At 42.2% G+C, this 20,044-nt stretch overlaps 1 protein-coding gene across 13 annotated transcripts in view; it reads left to right on the top strand.

The window, feature by feature from the left end:
* The window catches only part of ICA1 (islet cell autoantigen 1), a 162,705-nt gene that overhangs the window by 130,484 nt on the left and 12,177 nt on the right, over window positions 1–20,044 (top strand). For all 13 annotated transcript variants that reach the window (XM_030933015.1, XM_030933022.1, XM_030933025.1 and 10 more), the window contains 5 exons: window positions 724–821; window positions 2,880–2,932; window positions 5,658–5,720; window positions 5,823–5,864; window positions 16,457–16,729. In XM_030933015.1, coding sequence (XP_030788875.1) covers window positions 724–821; window positions 2,880–2,932; window positions 5,658–5,720; window positions 5,823–5,864; window positions 16,457–16,729 — 529 coding nt within the window. The remainder of the gene's footprint in view (window positions 1–723; window positions 822–2,879; window positions 2,933–5,657; window positions 5,721–5,822; window positions 5,865–16,456; window positions 16,730–20,044) is intronic.

The raw sequence follows: 20,044 nt of genomic DNA, 5'->3' as shown, positions 1-20,044 counted from the left end.
TTCAGGGTCATTGTCACTGGTATACAGTTTCTAGGCACTTCCTTTAAAAAAAAAAAAATTTAAATATTTGGTAAGCCTTGAAAACAGTAACTCCAACAAATGATGTGCCAAAAAGAGACTCTCACCCTTTTTAATCTACAAAGATTTGGATGCACCTGCTCTGTCCACTCATGGGAGTTAGGTTGTCAGAATATGTTAGGCCACTATTTTTGGTTTTTTAGGAAAAGGTTTTGTTTTCTGTTATTTTTTAAAACTGGGTTTTAGATTGCAAAATAGCAAACAAAATTAAAAATAAAATGAAATTGTCTCATCTCTGGTGGAGGTGGGAGGAACTTCTACTTTGTCAGTGTGTGGGCTGCGAACAGAACAGAATGTTTATCTTAACTGCATGTTGAAGTTGAAAAATAAAGTTAGCAATAGCCAAAAGGCCGCGTTTGAATAACTTGTCTCAAAAGGGAAAACATAAATCTAGTGGCAAATCAGCTCTGCTATATATGCTAGTATTTATTGGATGTGTCTGAGAACATTGTTGCTTCACCATATAAAATTTTATTTCTTCCAACTGATTGGTTCAAGGTCACCTCCCAATACCTGTAATTCAAAGTTTGGTTGCTGGGACCAATGACAGTTGAATTTTTGTATTGATAACCTTTCTTTTCTTTTTTTTTGTCTCTATTTCTTCTTCTTTTTTTTTCTTTCATTTTTCTATGGCTCGTGATCAAGAGCTTACAAGACCCTATGAAAAAATTAGTTGAAAAAGAAGAAAAGAAGAAAATCACCCAGCAGGAAAGTACAGATGCGGCCGTGCAGGAGCCGAGTCAGTAAGTCACAGGTTCCTTCCCTCTACATCTTTCTTCCCACAGGTGAGAGTGACGTGGTTCTCGCTGACGGAACCTGGCTGGGCCTCAGACATAGGCTCATTGTCTTACTTCCTCACTTCTCAGAGTAGATGTATTAGCATCCCGGCCAAACCCCTTTAACACATGTTCCTGCTAGGTCGTGACTCACGTATCCCAGTAAGAGATCGGTTTCCAGGGGACTTAAAAGGGCACACTTGTGAGGAGCTGACTGGGGCAAGACAGGGCAAATGTCCCCAGCTCTCCTTGGCTCTCTGCCTGTGGCCTGAGCCCCAGCTTTGCACTTTCTCTGGTTTCTGGACCCTATCTGGTCTGTTGTCAACACTAGATGCTCTTCTAGATAGGAAATCCCCTGGCTTTTCTCTCACTGAAGGAGCTTTCCTGTGAAATTGCCCTGGGACACATGCATACTAAGGCATCACCATATGAAAGTGTTGGATTTTGGCACTGTGTTTTCTACCATGCAGAATGTCTGTTTTCTTCTCTGTGAAACAGAGAACAGCTTTGAGTACAGGAAATGACTGCTCCATCTCCATTTCATGCCCCTTTTCAAAGAAGGTGCCTCTTGTCATTTTAAATACTGAGATGAACTTTTCAGCATGTGTGGTGCATGGTTCCCATTCTCATACAGTGAGAAGGAGGTTTAAATGTGAATCTGTATCATTTTCTGTGGAGATGTAATAGCTTGCAGGAATGTAGTTAGTCTTTGAACTGGCCGACCTAGGAAAACAAAATGGATGCCCTTGCTTCTATTCTGTACTCCTTTTCCACACACACAAAAATTTAGATGACAATCTTATAGTAAAATAGGCTTATACTTTTATTGTATTTCTAAATCAACTTTCAGACATATTTTTTGTCCCACAGGAAAATTTGCTGCCAATATTAGCCTTTTTAAAGTTTAAAGCATATATGTACTAGGTAAATTTTTTGGTGCAGAATGAAGACAAGTTCTCACTGAAGGACAGACCATAGAATATGATCTGAATCTAGTACAATTGGCTAGTTTATGGTGAACCAGTTTAACCCATTCCTGATGATGGTAATACTGCTAGCTATCATTTTAGTGAGCACCTACTGTGAACCAGGTACAATGCTAGGTGTTTTATTTATGTTAATTCCATCTCATGACAACCTTCAGTGACATCAAGGCTGGGATTTTCCTCATCAGTGTAAAAGATGGAAGGAAGGCTCTGGAAGGTTAAGGGGCTGCCCACATACTCTTGTGTAGTAAGAGGTGAGGCCTGGAGTGGGTCCCTGTACCTTCTTTTCACCATATAAGTTCATACAATCAAAATAAAGCATTCACCTTTACTTAGAAGGGGATTACCTGAGATTTTCTTGATTTGTTTTAATTAATTCAGATTTCTCAAATACTTTAGTACTTCATTTTAAAAGCTCAAAAAGTATAACCCAGTAACTATTTAAAATGACAGTGAACATTGAACATGAATTTTGTTTAGAAGTAGCAAGTGAAGATGCATCATGGTGCTAGGAGGAAGGTTCGGAGGCACCAAGTGAGTTTCAGGGCAGTGATGTGTCTTTGCGTTTAAAGCGGTGGTGAGAGTTGAGTAGGAGACGGCCAGCCTGGATTTGTGAGTGGTCCTGCCTGCAGCCTCTGTAGCTGAGCTAACCTCTGAAGATGTCCTCTCCTATAACACTAGGAATCAGAAGAAATCAATTCTGATTGATTTTTTACAGTTTTTTTACTATTAATTTTTACTGTTTTTTAAAGTGATGACTGTATGCATCTATCTTATTTATATCTAGCTGCCCATCTAGATATTTACAGAATATTTGCCTTGTGATGAAAGCAAATTCAGACATTAAGATGCTACAGAAAGGGACAGAAGGCCAGCAAATTGGCATGTAAATGACTATATGTTGACCCTTGTTTGTGTGTGTGTGTGCGTGTGTAATGTGTTTGTGTTAAAAGTGAAGTAATATTGTACTGAAAATCTGGCTGTATCATAAATATAACATTGATAGAACTTGACGACTAAACCTCTTTTTTATTTTAAGATTAATTTCATTAGAGGAAGAAAACCAGCGCAAGGAATCCTCTAGTTTTAAGAGTAAGTTTTGATTTTCGTTTAGAATTGCTTCTGAAATATTACTTAATGTTCAACAGCCAAGTCATTTTCCTTTTTGGCAAACTCCTCCTAGGCCTTTCTTCTTTTTCAACTGAGAAAAGGCTGATTTGCTTTTAGACTCAGTTCTAAATGTTCAGATATCCACGATGTCAACCCTACAGCGTTACTGAGAGAGGCTGTGTATTGTGAACCAGAAAATCATATCACAGTCATGTCAGCAGCAGCTCTTTAGGGGGCAGCCAGGATGGGAACTGGCAAATCGCTGTTTCTTTTCATAGCAGGTTATAAGATTTCTGCTGTGACCCTGACTAGTTCTAGTTTTAATAAGATGAGGCTGTGACCTCAGGAGACGTGGATTGGCGGTGTGTGTGGGGTGGGTGGGTATTCGTCGATGTCGGAAACAGATGGGAACTGCTCACTCTGCCCTGCCAGCTGATGCCTCAGCCTGCCAGTGCCGAGCAACCCCCGGATCCCTCAGGTGAAGTGAACCTGATGTGTTAGGAGAAGGGGTCAGAGCATTGGAAGGTGGCACAGTGTGCTCTGCAGGCTCATCAGCTATTTCTGTCTCCCGCTGTTACTGCCAGTTTTTTCATCGGTCCTTCACCTCACCAAGGGGTAGAGGGTTTGATAGATTGTGGTAGAACTAATGTGATGCAGTACCAAGCACTTCACTGGCACCCAAGCTCCTTGGAGATGCGGGGGAGTGTTTTATAGGTGTTATGAAGAGAACTAAAATTAGCCCAACAGTGTGTTTACCTGGCCTCCCTGGGGACATATGCACCTCTTCCTGCTTCACCCTCTGGTATGGTACCTTTCTGGAAGATAGGAGGAGGCAAAGCAGATTCTGGAACTTCCCCTCTGCTCCATTCTTCTCCTTCACCCTCTGTCTTCCTTTTTATCTTTCCACCCACTTACTTCTCCTCCTATTTGCTTTTCTCCTATCTGCCTTTCAACAACAATGACAACAACAAAAAAGACTCACTTTTTTGCCTCTAATGCTTGCTTCGTGTCATCCATTCACGCATGTACACCTTCACATACAAGTACTCACACACTTGTTCATGTGTTCAACAGACGTTTATTGAGCTGCCTCTGTGCCAGGTATGGCGCTGGGCTCTGGGCATACAGTGGTGCACCAGACATAGTCAGTCCTTTCCAGGGTGAGGCTGACAGTCAAAAGGGGAAGCAAATGGTAATCTAATCATTACACAAGTAATCCAGCAGCTCCAGCTTTGGTGGGAGCTCCAAGGGAGAGGTGCAGGGCTTTGGGCACATGTGATGGAGAGGACACAACTTGAGGAGATCGGGAAACTGGCTAAGCCAAGTGCTATGGCAAGACTTGTCAAAGCAGAAGAAACAGCCTGGGCAAAGGTTATAGGCCCGGGAGGACCTGGAGAATGTCAGAGAAACCATGCTCCAGAGCATGATGGGGAGCGAGTGGCAGGAGGAGAAAGGGAGCAGCTGGGCCTGCTCTTGTTGGCCGCAAAAGAGCTCTCTGTCTATGTGGATCTAAGCCCTCCAGCCTCAGTGTACCCACAGCATGAATCACTAATGTTGTCATAGTCAAGGTAATTGGATAGGAAAACATGGGTTCTGTGGGAAAATATAAACTGCAGTTTATTATATTTGTATGCAAGTTATAAATCTATATAAATTATATATTCATACAATATGTGACAATGCAGGGGAATCAGATTTTCTCTCGTTCCTTGTGCAGTATAATTGCTTGTGGTATTTGCATATTTTGAGATTGTAAATGTCGATCATCTTGTTTTATATATGCACAGAATAAAATCCATTATAATGAAGTATCATATTTCTTTTATTCTGTGACTTGCAGAAAGGCTAATGAACATATGAGCAAATCAAGTTTTAAGGTTGTTCTATTACAAACATACACACAGACACACTTTATTATTTAGAATAGTTTTTGGTTCACAGCAAAATTAGGGTCAAAGTATAGAGATTTCCCATATATTCCTTTCCCCAACATATACGTAGCCTTTCCCACTATTAACATCCTATACCAGGTGGTATATTTGTTATAGTCAATAAACTTACATTGACATTATTATAACCCAAAGTCCATAACTTACATTAGCATTCACTCTTGGTGTTATACATTTTGTGGGTATTACAAATGTATAATGATACGTATCTACCATTACAGGACCATACAAAATAGTTTCACTGCCCTGAAACCTCCGTGTGCTCCACTATTCATCCCTTCCTCCCCTCACACCCTTGGCAAACTGCTGATCTTTTTACTGCCCTCATAGTTTTGTCTTTTCCAGAATGTCATATAACTGGAATCATGCAATGTGTAGCCTTTTCAGATTGACTTCTTTCACTTAGTAATCTACCTTTTCATTTTAGCCAGGCCCATATGGCTAAAGCTCATTAGCATCATCAAGTAATAGTCAGTTACTTAAGTCACACACTTGTCCATGGAAGAAGTGTTAGATCGATGTCGTATGATTTTCAGGTTGTCTGCCAAACAAAGCAAAGATTCAGAGCTGTTAATTCAGCATTCTCTGAGAGCCGGTAGCAGGAGTCCAGTGTAATCTGAGGACCCCTGCTTCTGCCTGAGTGAGTTTGTGGATCCCATTTCTTCCTGAGGCTGTGCATTTACCTTACACTGCAATAACATATGAACATGCACACCATTTCGAGTTGTTGGTAACCAGTTGCACGTGTTATATTACAGCTGAAGATGGAAAAAGTACTTTATCTGCCTTAGACAAAAGCGCTACACATACTGCAGGCTCAGGTAATCTAGATTAAGGAAAACTACTCAATTTTAATTATTTGACTCAAACTCCTCACAAAATGAAACTAACTCATAATTTGTTTTCTTTCCTCTTCTCTAAAGGACCCATAGATGAACTGTTAGACATGAAACCTGAGGAAGGTGGTAAGATTTATGTGTTTCTTTGGGATTATGATTTGTTTGATTTTTGTATTTTTTTTTTTATTTTTTGAGGCGGAGTCTCACTCTGTCACCCAGGCTGGAGTGCAGTGGCCGGATCTCAGCTCACTGCAAGCTCCGCCTTCCGGGTTTACGCCATTCTCCTGCCTCAGCCTCCCGAGTAGCTGGGACTACATATTTGATTTTTTAAATTACTCTTTTGCATGTAAGAAAATGTAATGTTATTCTTTTTAATAGCTTTGCATTCCAAAGCAAAGTTTCTTGGGTGACAGTCTTTATAAATGACCTTAAATATGCCCAAGCACAAATTAGTATGGGGGATCTATCATCATTGGTATAATGAATTTCATAATGTTCAAACTACTACAGCTAAAAGTTATGTCAGGGGTCACATGCTATAGTAGAAAAAAACATGGCTTTCAGAATCACACATGTGGATTTAAAAACTGGTTTTACCATAAATGGCCTGTATTTTAAGCGATTTGCTTCATACTTAAACTCTCTAAGCCTTAGTTGTTCTCATTAGTCAAATGGAAACAATAGCAACAGCCTTGGTGGTTTATTGTCAGAATTGGAGATCGTGTGTAAGAGGTACTTGATGGCCTCTACCACAGGGTTGTGTCAAATGGTCATGAGTTGAGATAGTAGGACTAGTAATGTTTTCTCGGTGGTTTACTGTGCTAACTCTCCACTGACCCTTAGGTAGATGCAGAGGGAGAGTTTGCTTAGTTAAGTCCCACATCCGAATTTACCAAACCTAAAATCACTTACAAAATAATCTCCCAAAAGAGATTCCAGAACCATGGATTTGAGTGAGACATGTATAGTGTTAAGTATTTCTAAGACATGGAGAGGGTTCAGCCTAATTATAGCCTTAGCTCTCCATCTGACCAAGGGTTTCTTTTTAGTGATGTACCAAGAGTCCAAAATACCCCTGAAATTTGGAGCCAAACTCCACAGCCTCCTACGCCCTGGTGGCTGTCATGCAGCCTCCCCTGGCTTTACAGGTTTCTCACAGGACTACAGATTGGCTGAGGTCATCCTGCAGGCCCCAGTCAACCAGGGCAGACAACTCAGTTCAGTCTGGGCTTGATGTTGATTTAATTTACAGAGTGTATGAGGAAGAGAGTTTCTGGAAGACAGAGGATATTGGTTAAAGTTTTTTCAAAAGTGGAAAGGCACCACACCTCTAGCATTAAGTTTTCACGGTTTAGGGATATAAACTTGAGGACAGATACCTGCTTTCCCTATTACTGTCTTACAACAGGTAGAATACTATGCAGTATTGTGTGAATATCCATGCATATTTTATCAAAATGACTAATCATTTGTAAACATTGAAATCATACCAGGTAGTGGAAGTAATAAGCAGCTAATGTAGATTGCTATACATGGTGTCCATTTTTGTAAAAAATTTTCCTCCTTGGCTTAAGAACACATTACTTTGATAGAATAAAGGCATCTTTTACAAATTATTCTTTGGCAGGGATAAATATTTTATTCTCACCAAAATTAGGTAAAGACAATAATAGAACAAGCCTAGGTACCCACCACCCAGTTTCAGCAAGTCTTACCAGTTAAGAAATGTATTTATAATCCTTCACGTGCTTGAACTTACTTTGATAGGAAGGCTGTTATTCCTTTCGTTCCCAACATCTTGTTTATATAATTTGCTCTTTGCTTTTATTATCACCTTCTTTAATTTTATCATTTTAATGTTTGAATTTGACTAGGTAGTACATTCACATTGGGACAAAAGCCGACTTATAATAAAAAAAAATACACAGTAAAAGAATCCTCACTCTCTTTCCTCTTCCTTAACCCCCTCCCTATTCTAATACTTCCATCCCCCAGTGTATCTTGGTGTTTCTTTACCCAGACACAGCAAATACGAGTCTGTATTTTGTTTCCCTCTTTCTTAAAAAAAGAAAAAAAAGGTTCTTGGCTTTAGAATTTAACTTTCTTTAACTCAGCAATAAAGGTACAACCCTAACCCAGTGGTCATGCATTTCTTCAGAGAATTAAATCAGAAATGCCGCTGCCTGCGATAGATGCTTACTTTTATAAACTTCCTCAAAAGCATGTGCCAAGATATGTTGGGATGAGATTGACACTTGTCTACTTATTTAAAATAGCTTTCATATCTCATTGGTTTATAGTTACGATCTTTGTTAGTTTTGTAGACTAGCAGTCCATACCCCTTTTTTTGAGCATTCTATGTAATTCTAAAGATAGAGATATTAATGTGCTGGTCCCTTAAAATGTGTAGTTGTTCTCAGGTAGAAGTATTGGTTTACACATTGTCTCAGTTAAAGGCAATGTCACATAATTTCTCTTTTCTCTTTCTCACTGCCAACCCACACAGCCCTTCTTCAGGCATGAGCAGTGCTGCCCCACTGTCTGCCTCCGCTTCTATGTTGTCAATCCATAGGGTAGCATCAGCTTAAATATTAACGTGCTCTGTAGAATAAAAATATTCTGTCAGTGCACAGAAAACTTGTGGTGACTGAAGAAAAGAACACTCATTAATTTGTTGACTTCAAAATGTGTGCCCTTTGAAAAACTGCCGGAAGGCCCAAATCCTGAATTAAAATGCTGATTACAATATGCACAACATTAAACAGTCAAGAAATAAAAAGAGCTTAATCCAGGGATGACTGACTTTATAGGACTTGGGGGCGATAAGCTCTAGCACCCTGCTGCTTGGGGGCCGGTTCACTCCCAGTGGTAATTCTGTTAGACAAGTAATGGCTAAGCCGTGGTACAATGTTATCAAAAAGCAGACTGCTCGTGACAATAGCAACGATTCTCAAAGAACCATTGCCCAGAAAATCACCCCCATTCAGTGTCATAAGGACATTGGCTTTCTCCTACTAAATAGCTAATGTGATGAAAAACCAATATTTGACCACAGTTTATAAAACTGTTTTAAGTAAAAAAGTTAGTGACATTTTGAGCCACGTGAAAGTGCTCTCAAATTGCCTCATGACCACATGTGGCAATTTGACCTCAATTTGTTAATTATAACATGGAGAAGTCTTTGTGTTTCCCAAAATCGGGCCAAGAAAAATGAATAGCAGATACCTGAACAAAAAAGTCGTATTATAAGGCAGAAGAAAGTTCAATGAATTCAACTCACCTAAGTCTCATAAGTTGGCCTTACCCAAAAGATCCCTCTCTAGGATAAGACTGAGCCAATTAAAACAATTTTAATTCTCTATATTCTAAATAAAATGTTTATCTCCTGCTACTTCCTTGGTTACTACTTCTAGACTTATGATTCTAAATTGTGGTTGCATGTCAGAATAATAGCTCATTCAACAGCTACCACAGGTGTGGGTGAAAACTTTTAGCCCACAGCAATCATACATGTTTACCTCTGAGTTCCTCCTGAGTCACTCAGAATTGTCTCCTGCAGTTATCCATGTATTACCGACTAGGGATCTGACTGCTTCCTCGCATACGAATTGGCAAGTACTAATAAGCACCTTCTCTTTTCTCATAAACTTTTCCTTCTCTCAGTCTTCCTCAGCACCCTGGGATGTACTGCTGGCTTGGGTACATTTTTTTTTTTTTTTAACCAAATGCTATTCTTAGCTAATCACCCTGTAGCCTGTAGTGCTCTCTATAGATTTACCTTTTTAAAGATTTCTATAAAGATTCTGACTGGGGGCGGTGGCTCACACCTGTAATCCCAGCACTTTGGGAGGCCACAATGGGTGGATCACTTGAGGTCGAGAGTTCGAGACCAGACTGACCAACATAATGAAACCCCGTCTCTACTAAAAATCCAAAAATTAGCCAGGCGTGGTGATGGGCATTTGTAATCCCAGCTACTCTGGAGGCTGAGGCAGGAGAATCACTTGAACCCGGGAGGCAGAAGTTGCAGTGAACCAAGATCGCACCACTGCACTCCAGCGTGGGAAACAGAGTGACACTCTGTCTCAAAAAAAAAAAAAAATTTCTGTAAAGATTCTATAAATATTTATCCCTGCCCTAAGTTTTATGTTTTTCAGTAAGATTACTTGTCTGCTAAGATCTACTGCTGAAATGGAGTAGTAAGCTTGGGGATCATGAGCAAGAATTTTTTTTTTAGTGCCTACTTAGGGTCCAGTACTGTTGATTTGTTGTTTGTTTTTTGTTTTGTTTTGTTTTTCAGAGAGTAGGAGTAGTATTTCCTCTATCTGTTCTTATTATAATTCATATCATTTTTCATCAGAGGCAAGTTCTTAGAAGCAGTGTTCTTGAGTTCCAAACAAGTACAGTTTGTTATAACATAGAATATGTTTTTCTTGTTAGCCATTTTCGTAAGGTGTGTTCCTCCCTATCTTCCCCCTACTCTCTTTGGGCGATGTGAGGAGAGTGTTGGTGTTTGGGGTTTTTCATCTATATTGCAAGCGTGTGGCCTCTACGATTAGTCATAATGTCGAGAGTGGGGATGGGGGAGAAAACCAGAGAGATGGAGTCTTCCTGTTTCACACGCAGATAAAGGTAAATTAAGTGACATTTATCTGCCAGCTTTCCTGTGCTCTCGTTTTTGGTCTATGTAGTTATGTTTCCTTCCATCTTCTGTGTTCTAATTTATGCTGAGGTCATGAAACTCAGTATGAGTTCAAAAATACCACCTGAATGAGCTGTCACCAATTTCCCACACTGCGTCTGAACTTAGAAGAGCTTCCTTTCTATATGAGTTTTCACACAGATATTGCTCACTGGTTCAGGATCAGTTCTCCTAGGGAATGTTCTCCCAGGGGCATAGGGTTTTTATTTTTGAAAACTTGTGCAGTACAGGGCAAACATGCTGAGTGGATGTGTCATCTCAGCCTTTCTGCCATGGTGCCTGCATGGTGCCTGGCTGCCAGCGGAGCCATCTGACCTTAGAAACCCTCAACACTTTACAAAAGCTTAAATATTCATTTATACATGAGATCCTTAATAGGTTCTGAAGTAACAGCAGAGTGCTGCAGTGAGAAACACCTGGACCTGTGAGTTGGGGTCCCTAGCAAGATTGTCTGTAACTAATAAATGTTGTGTCATTGGGTAGGTTCTTTAACCTGGGTGTCTTTTTCCTTCTCTGTAAAGTGAGTTAGAGGAGATGATCTCTAAGATTCCTATTGGTTGCAAAAAATAAAAATAAAAAGTATGATTTTTCTCATTGGGACAAACCATCCGGTTCCCAGAATATGTTTGGGCAATGGCAAGTAGAGAAGTTTTGCCGAATTGAATGAAGGCTTTTCAGATGGCTGTGTGGATGGGTGGCTGAAAGGGCTGCATTCGTGCTTGACTGTAGAGGTCCTGAATACCACTAGACAGAGTGTACCTTTACCCAGTAGTCAGGGAGCCATTGAAGGCCTTTGAGTAAGTGAGTAATCTCACAGCCAGCCTGTCTAACTTTGCTTTCTGTTGCTTATAACAGAATACTGGCAACTGGATAATTTATAAAGAAAAGAGTTCATGCCTGTAATCCTAGCACTTTGGGAGATCAAGGCAGGAGGATCACTAGAGACCAAGAGGGCAACAAAGTGAAACCCTATCTCTACAAAAGTTTTAAAAGTTAGCCAGGCATGGTGGCATGTGCCTGTAGTCCCAGCTACTCAGGAGGCACTCCAGCCTGGAGTGCTATGGTTGCACCACTGCTCTCCAGCCTGGATGACAGAGTGAGACTCCGCAAAGAAAAAGAAAAGAAAAGAAAGAAATTGAATTTATTTCTTAGAGTTATAGGGGCTAAAAAGTCCAATTCCAAAGGGACACATCTGGTGAGGGCCTTTTTGCTGGTGGGGACTCTGCTGAGTCCCAAGGCAGCTTAGGGCATCATCACATGGTGAGGGGGCCGAGTATGCTCCCTCAGGTCTGTCTTCCTCTTCTTATAAAAGCCACCAGTCCCACTCCCATGATAATCCATTAATTCATTAATCCATGAATGGGTTAACCCATATGTGAGGGCAGAGCCTTCATGAACTAATCACCTCTTAAAGGCCCCACCTCTCAATGCTGCCACACTAGGGATTAAATATAAGCCTGAGCTTTGGAGGGGACAGATATGCAAACCATAGCACATGCTAAGCAAAGATACACAGTAAGAGGGTTCCTCTATGGAGCACCAGCAGCTTCACCAATGGGCAAGCCCAGAAGGGCTCCCAGACAGGAATTTGTCTTTGGAGTTCCAGAAAGAACTTGGAATTGGAGGTAGAGATTGGAGAACCTTCTGAGGTGACGTTGGAACCCTAAGAATAGGAAAGATCTTCTATAGAGAATGTAGGGAAGGTATGATGGTTTGGGATGAAACCTTAAGGGCAGCCAGAGTAGGAGGAGGCAGTGGAGAAGGTACTGTTAGGGAGATGGGAGGTCATCCAAGAGAGCCGCCTCATGGGGACTCCCAGGAGATGGCAGCATTTCCAGGCCGGGCAGTGGTACAAATGATGCTGTACAGGTCAAGGCTTGGGAAAAGAGCATTGGAATTGGCCATGAGGATCTCACTGCTGACCTTCAAGAGAGCTACTTCAATGTAGGGTGGGGGCAGGAACTTAATTACAAGCAGCTGAGAAAAGAGTAGAGACAAAGTAGAATATGTGGTTGTAGAAGGAAGAAGAAACCAGAACAGTAACTTGAAAGTGCGAGAGGACGGTGGAGAGCAACATCAAGTGAAGGCTGATTATTGTTGAGATAGGCACACATCTCCTGTGGCTAGGGGAAGGAAGCACTGGAGAATGAAAGACTAAAGGCCGGGCGCGGTGGCTCAAGCCTGTAATCCCAGCACTTTGGGAGGCCGAGACGGGCGGATCACGAGGTCAGGAGATCGAGACCATCCTGGCTAATACAGTGAAACCCTGTCTCTACTTAAAAAAAATAGCCGGGCGACAAGGCGGGTGCCTATAGTCCCAGGTACTCGGGAGGCTGAGGCAGGAGAATGGCGTGAAGCCGGGAGGCGGAGCTTGCAGTGAGCTGAGATCTGGCCACTGCACTCCAGCCTGGGTGGCAGAGCAAGACTCCGTCTCAAAAAAAAAAAAAAAAAAAAAAGACTAAAGATGCTGGATCTGAATAATGGTGGGAACACAGCAGGCTTCACAAAGGAGGGGAAGGCACAGAGAGGGCTTATCTTAGAAAGGAGAGGCAATGCCTGCAAGTTCGTGGAGTTGGAGACAGGTGAGGATGTGAGTACGTCATGTCTGTTGGCTCTTATTTTTGCAGCAGTGTCTGTGGTTGGGTTATCTGATAAGAAAGTAAACCTGGAGACTTAAGAACCTGCAAGAGAGTGAAGGGAGCTTGGAGTAGCATCTGTGGGTTTGGCACCTGAGAGATCCTCAGCCCTTGTTCATCCTTTAAGACAAAAGCAGGAGTAGGGCACCATAACCCAGAAGCAATCCACATCTGCATGGGTGGAAGCCCTGACTCCAGTTGGGAGTTTCTTACTGGAGTTTCTCCCAAAGAACTTATCACATATCTGCATGTGTCTCCATTTTCTGTCAGTTGAGTTGAATTTTTTTCAAAGAAAATGACAGCATGATTCTCAAAAGCCAACTGACTATAGAGTTATTTCTCAAGTCTCAACTTGTGTGGTTACAGACCTGAACCTGTCCTTTTCTACTTGTAATTAGATTTTTCTTATGAGATATGTGTAATAATTTTAAGCATCTTAATTATCAGTGCAATAATTGGGAGGTTTTTGTATTTTATGGTTCAAGTCAGTGCCAGTTTCATTGCTTTTAGCTAAGTGGTGAGTTCTCTTAAAAGAGAAAATGTGCACTATGTAGCCTGTTAACTGTTGAATAACCAGGAAGCTAAATAAAAGGCTAAATTCAATGGTAGACCTCAGTGTCGGCAAAATCTGTATTTAGAACTGGCTGTAGGCAATATCCTCACCAAGGTCCTTTTCTCTTTTTGGTCACTAAAAAGTTTGAGTTGAATAGGATATGGTATTAGTAAAAAGTTTTCTGATTGCAAGTGATAGAAAACCCCTCTTTGAAATAGTTTAGGTTTAAATTTTTAAAAGCGAAAAAGAATGTATTGATCCATGTAGTGGGGACACTCACTTGTGGATTGGCTTCAAGCAAGGCTGGATCCAGGGACTTGGATGGTTTTGTCAGGATTCTCTGTCCACCTCTTCAGGCTGTTTCCCTCTATGTGTTGACTTCATTATCACTGGAAGCCTGAAATTTGCATCTTTAGAGATTGGAATCCCAAAAAAAGGGAGGCCCTCTTCCATTAAGTTTCTATATACCAAATTCAGGGAGGTGTCTGACATGTGTCCACCCCTGAGCCAGTCACCACGGCCTAGGGGATGGAGGACTCTGGCCAGACTTGCCGCTCATTCACTGGGGTGGAGGGTAATGAGTCATTTCCAGTGGCATCTCACCAGGATCACATGAAGGCATTTTCCCAAAGGGAAGACTGAAGAAGCAGAGGGAAGGGATGCTGAGTTAGCAAAAACCACCAAAGTCCATTATAAACACCATAGCACAAAACCTAAACAATAAAAACAAAGATGGAGCTGTTACAGTCTGTGGTTATTTTTAGAAGGCTTACAGTTTATTATTTGTTGTTGCTAATGTTAGTAATGATCTTCCCTGAACAGACATCTAGGATTTGACTTAGTGGAGGGCTGTACAAAGCAACTGTAGAAGGAACATATGTCATTTCCAAGGTGCATTTGAAATTATCTGCTCCTCCAGGGTCTACACATTGACTTGACTTGGTTTCAATAAAACAGGTTTGGTTCAGTAATTATCTGGTTTCAGTCAGGGCAAAAAGTAAACTGTAAGAAAGGGTTTGGGCATTCCAGTTCCACCTGTAAGTAGGAAGTGTAGAGTTTTGTAATGTTAATAATCATTAAAAGGGTGATGCTGGGGAGGGGAGCATGCATAGATACAGGTGTTGATGGACACATCCTGAGCTGCGAAGGTTGCTTTCCTTTCCTTTAGCTCCTACCTTCATCGACAGAGGTGGGCCACCTGCCTGACCTTACAGTCCTGCCTCGCCCACCACGTGCAGGCTCAAGTGGTTCCTGAACAACCCTGTTAATATCACACTGTTTCAGAAGCCTGTTTAAAATGCCATTTTCCCCATCTTCTCACCCACAACACCTACAGGCTATGTCTTAGTGAGAATTTCTGTGATAACACAAACAATAAGAATGCTTACATTAGACAGTTGTCCAACTAAAATGATGTTTTGCCACTATTTTTAAACCACAGTGACATGAGAGTGACTAGATTCTTCCTCTCCCTGATTTATAGCCTGTCTGCTCAGCACATCAGAAATCCCCTTCATCTTTAGATCTTTATGTAAAGTGTGATTGAAAATAGATCCAGTAAAGCCAACACAGAGAACTTAAAAAAAAAAAAAAAAAAAAAAAAGCCTTTACTTACTAATTATCTTATATATTTGAAGAAAACCTGGTCATCTCATTTAATATGACCATATCAGAATTGCAGCATGGCTCAGAAAAAAAATATTAAACATGTTTTTTTTCTTCTCTTTATGAATTAACAACAAAAATGTTTATAGTTTCCAAGTGGCAATTAGATACCACCCCAAAGCCACAGTTGATAATACCATCTGTCTTTGGTTCTCAAAATATGTAATAAACCCAATGAAAGGACTTGGTGTAAGATTTCTGATAGTAATGCTACTTGTATTCAATATTCAGTATTCTGCCAGTGTTCGTAATGTAAGGATGGCTGTCTTCTTTAAAGCCTTCCTTCTGGAAAGGCAGTTAGGTTTAAGGTGTATTTCTTTTGGTCTTCCTGACAACACCGAGGTGGCCCTTATTAACATGATAACCTTATGGATGAGCAAATGGAGACTCAAGGGGGTCTAAGGGTTTTACTGAAGTCACACAGCAGGGAAGGGGTGGACCTGAGGCTTCGCCTCTGATCTGGTGCTCACTTCAACTCTCCCAGAACTGTGTCTCTAGCCTGTGAAGCTCCCTGACCTGCAGCCTCTTTCCCTTTTATTTTATTGCTGCAAAAGGTACTCAGGCAAACCAGACCCACTTTTCCTTTGCTTCATGCAATGGAGTTTCAGCAAAGTGGGAAGGAAGTACGGATGCCTCTCTTGGGCATTGTTGAGCTTCTGGACGTCCTCCCCTTCCCTGTCGTGCCCTGGACCAGGGCATGGTGAAGGTTCTTTCCCCATCCTGGGTGGTAAGACAGGCTGCCACATGGTGTGTTGCTGTTCCAGCCAGGCAATGTGTATTGAGGGCTTGCGTGGGAAGATTTGGGAAGCTATACAAACAAGGAACTAAGATCTCCAACACGTTTTCAATCTTGGCTTTGTTTCATATCTGAGAAATGTTTTGGCAAATTTGCTTTTATATTAAAGAAAAAGCAAAACCCTAGAGTCTGATGCCCAGAAACTGAACTTGCTTTGGAGGACAGGGGACAAGGGAACATGGGATTAGAAATTTAATTCTATAAACTCTTAAGAGAGGCTATAATAATGGCATGAACTTATATTTTGATGACCTTTTTCTTAAATCCAGCCATCACCCAGTCTCCCCCTTCGCAGCCCCTACAGCATTGATTCCTGAGGGCTTGAGCCCTCCATGGTGATGTTTTGTTCTCTGTTACTTCATTCAGCTTGCCTGGGACCAGTGGCAGGGACCCCAGAACCCGAAGGTGCTGATAAAGATGACCTGCTGCTGTTGAGTGAGATCTTCAATGCTTCCTCCCTGGAAGAGGGCGAGTTCAGCAAAGAGTGGGCCGCTGTGTTTGGGGACGGCCAAGTGAAGGAGCCAGCAGCGCCCACTATGGCCCTGGGAGAGCCAGACCCCAAGCCCCAGACAGGCTCAGGTTTCCTTCCTTCGCAGCTTTTAGACCAAAATATGAAAGACTTACAGGCCTCGCTACAAGGTAGGTATGGTGGGGATCGATATGGGGTTTTTTGTTTGTTCATTCTTTTTATTTTCAATCCAAAAGCACATTTCTTCCTTCTTTGTCTTTTTTAATGTTTTCTCTATTTTTACTTACTTTTAAACTGGAGACTCAGAATCACATTCCAACTTTATGTTGCAGGGTTTAAAATACATTCCTTTTCATAATTCTCCCCCTGTGTTAACATCAAAGGTTAGAGGAGTGGTTCTAAATCATATTGTCATCCTTTGATTTTAGACGACTTGTGGCATACTTGAGAGGATCAAACTGCTTTCATGGTCAAGGCCCTGTTGACTTGGCCACTCCGCCCTGAGTTCTCCACGTTCCCATAAGCATGCCCTCTTCCTGGGTGCTGACTGACATTGCACGGGGCTTCTTCACTATTTTTGCAGACTACGTCTTATCTTGCACTTCTGCTCCCCTTCTGTTCTGATCCACCTCTCCCCTGAGGACCCCCAACTATCTCCGCTCTTCTGGTTCTGCCCAAAACACAGGGCCAAACAGTACCTCCTCAGCCACAGAAAAAATAAGAGTTTCCACACTGATCAGAAGTGGTTTGTCAGGCCAGGCGTGGTGGCTTATGCCTGTAACCCCAGCACTTTGGGAGGCCAAGGTGAGCGGATCACTTGAGGTCAGGAGTTCGAGACCAGCCTGGCCAACAATGGTGGAAGCCCGTCTCTACTAAAAGTACAAAAGAAAAAGAAAAATAGCCAGGCATGATGGCACATGCCTGTAATCCCAAATCCCAGTTACTCAGGAGGCTGAGGCAAAAGAATCGCTTGAACCCAGGAGGCAAAGATTGCAGTGAGCCAAGATCGTGCCACTGCACTCCAGCCTGGGCAACACAGTGAGACTCTCTGGAAAAAAAAAAATGCTGGGGGGGTTGTCAACATCAGTAAGGGTTCAAGGTACACCAACCAAGTGCTGGCTGAGAATTGCTAGCACTAGAACACATTGGTTTACAGGGCAAAGCCTGAAACTCAGGTTGAAATTTAAATTTTTAAGTTTGAGTTTCTAAACACACAAAGGAAACCATTTTTTAGTATTTCAACACTTTTTCCTTCTTTCATGTGACTCTAAGTGTAAAACAGGAATCACTTAAGAAATTCTTAAACTGTTTTGGTTTTTCTATGAATTTAGGCTGTCTCCCTAATAAACAACATGTTTATCTGGCACTTAAAGCTAAGAACAAAACGGTAAAGCTGGAATGATTAAGTAATTATGGGCTATTAAAACCTCAGGTCTTTGGAGATGAGATCATGGACACAAGAGTTGGTGGGCAAGACAAAAAAAAAGTCTCTTTTTTTTTTTTTAAATGAAATACATGACTCCTTTTATCTTCCTTTGGGAGTCTGGTTTCATAGCCATTTCATTTATTTGCAGTAATGGAGGTAGAGAGAGCAGGGATAAATGAAATCCAAAAATGTTTCTCCACCCTGAGTTTCACCCCAGGTTTCACCACCTCATTCACGGGGGCTGCAAATGAATAAGGCTGCCAACTGACGAGAGTTTCATCCCCACCCACCTGTGGTGGAGGTGCTACCAAGTCCTGAGAGAGTCGAGGCAGAGCCCAGATCCTCAAGTGATATCTTAGGGCTACTGAGGTGTGTTGCAGAACGAACCTCACTCAGATCCTCAGCTTTGGAAACACAAGAGCCCCTGCTACTGTGTTCCTGCTTAGCCAGGGTGACTGTCAGTCATTGTAAGAGCCCATGCACACACATCCGCAGACAGCCAAGAAGTCAGAGCTCCACGCCCACTTCCTGAGCAGGCAAAGTGAGAGAAGCTCATCTCAGTGCCCACAGTGGGGCTGCCAAACTATGCCTGAGAGCTATGACAAGGGCAGCGGCCATGGGGAATTGCACTTCAGCGTTGCCCCATATACGTGGGAAAGGCACCAAACCACATTGAGGTCTAAGGAGGGAGGTGTTCTGAGAGGGAGAGAGAAACACAAGCTCATGCTACGGAAAAAGAAACAGGAACTGCAAAGGGAGGCCATTTGTTACTCAGGCCAACAAAATCTCATTTGAGGTTGCCATCCTACTAGCACTTTAGCAAGTCTCTCATTCATTCAACAAATATTTACTGGGCCCCACTGTGTGCCAGGCACTGGGAATTCAGCTGAGGACAAAACAGACAAGGCTGTCTGCTGTCCTGGAACTCACACTGTAACAGGATGCAGACAGGCAGAGAATAATAAGCATAATAATAAGCAAATTGCACAGTAGGCTAGAAAGTGATCAATGTTAGGGAGAAAAGGAAAAAGTAGAGCCTGGGGATAATGCAGTGTTGGGACTGTCAGGGTAGTAGGTCAGCCTGCACAACTGAATAGGTTCTTACTGGGAAGATGAGATCTGAGCAGAGACTTGCAGGAGGTGAGAATGAACCATGTGGAGCTCTGGGCAGACGGAACAACCTGTGCCAATGCCTAAGGTGAGGACGTGTCTGGTACAGTGAAGGGTCTTCAGGAAGGGCACTTGGCTGGAGCCAACTAAGCAAGGGGGAGGGATGCTCAGAGGATGCAGAGGCAGGAGGCCAGGCCATACAGGGACTCATAGCTGTTGGAAGAACTTAGACCTTTTTTCAGCCCGAGTAAAACTGGGAGCCATCACAGCATCTTGAGCCACAGAGTAACATGATCTGATTTCCTATTAAAAAGGGTCATTCTGTCCGCTAAAAGTTTTATTTCCTCTGCTGGGATTCTATTAAGGTCAGTGTTAAAGGAGTTACCACCCAGGCATGGTGGCTCACGCCTGTAATCCCAGCACTTTAGGAGGCCGAGGTGGGCAGATAGCTTGAGGTCAGGAGTTTGAGACCAGCCAGGCCAACATGGTGAAATCCTGTCTCTACTAAAAATACAAAAATTAGCTGGGTATGGTGGTGTACACCTGTAGGTCCAGCTACTCAGGAGGCTGAGGCAGGAGAATCATTTGAACCTAGGAGGCAGAGGTTGCAGTGAGCTGAGATCATGCCACTACACTCCAGTCTGGGTGACAGAGTGAGTGAGACTCTGTCTCTAAAAAAAAAAAAAAAAAAAAAAAAAACTGAGTTAACTTGTAACTACTGTACTATTTCCTTTGCATGCAAACAGCTGCCAATTGAATACCTACAGAATTGAAATGATAGAGGGAAAAAAAGCCAAACCTAGGTGGTTGAAATAAGGCAGCCCATTCAGCTTCTGCCACACTTACAGATTCCCAGCAGCTGCTCCCATTTCAGGGATCCTTGATCCTTCAACACGTGTTTGTTACAAATGAAGGATGGACATTATGCTTCCATAACTGATCCTGTTGT

This window comes from Rhinopithecus roxellana, chromosome 6 (assembly GCF_007565055.1).
Source record: "Rhinopithecus roxellana isolate Shanxi Qingling chromosome 6, ASM756505v1, whole genome shotgun sequence".
NCBI lineage: Eukaryota > Metazoa > Chordata > Mammalia > Primates > Cercopithecidae > Rhinopithecus > Rhinopithecus roxellana.
This window is presented reverse-complemented; position numbering and strand designations above follow the sequence as displayed.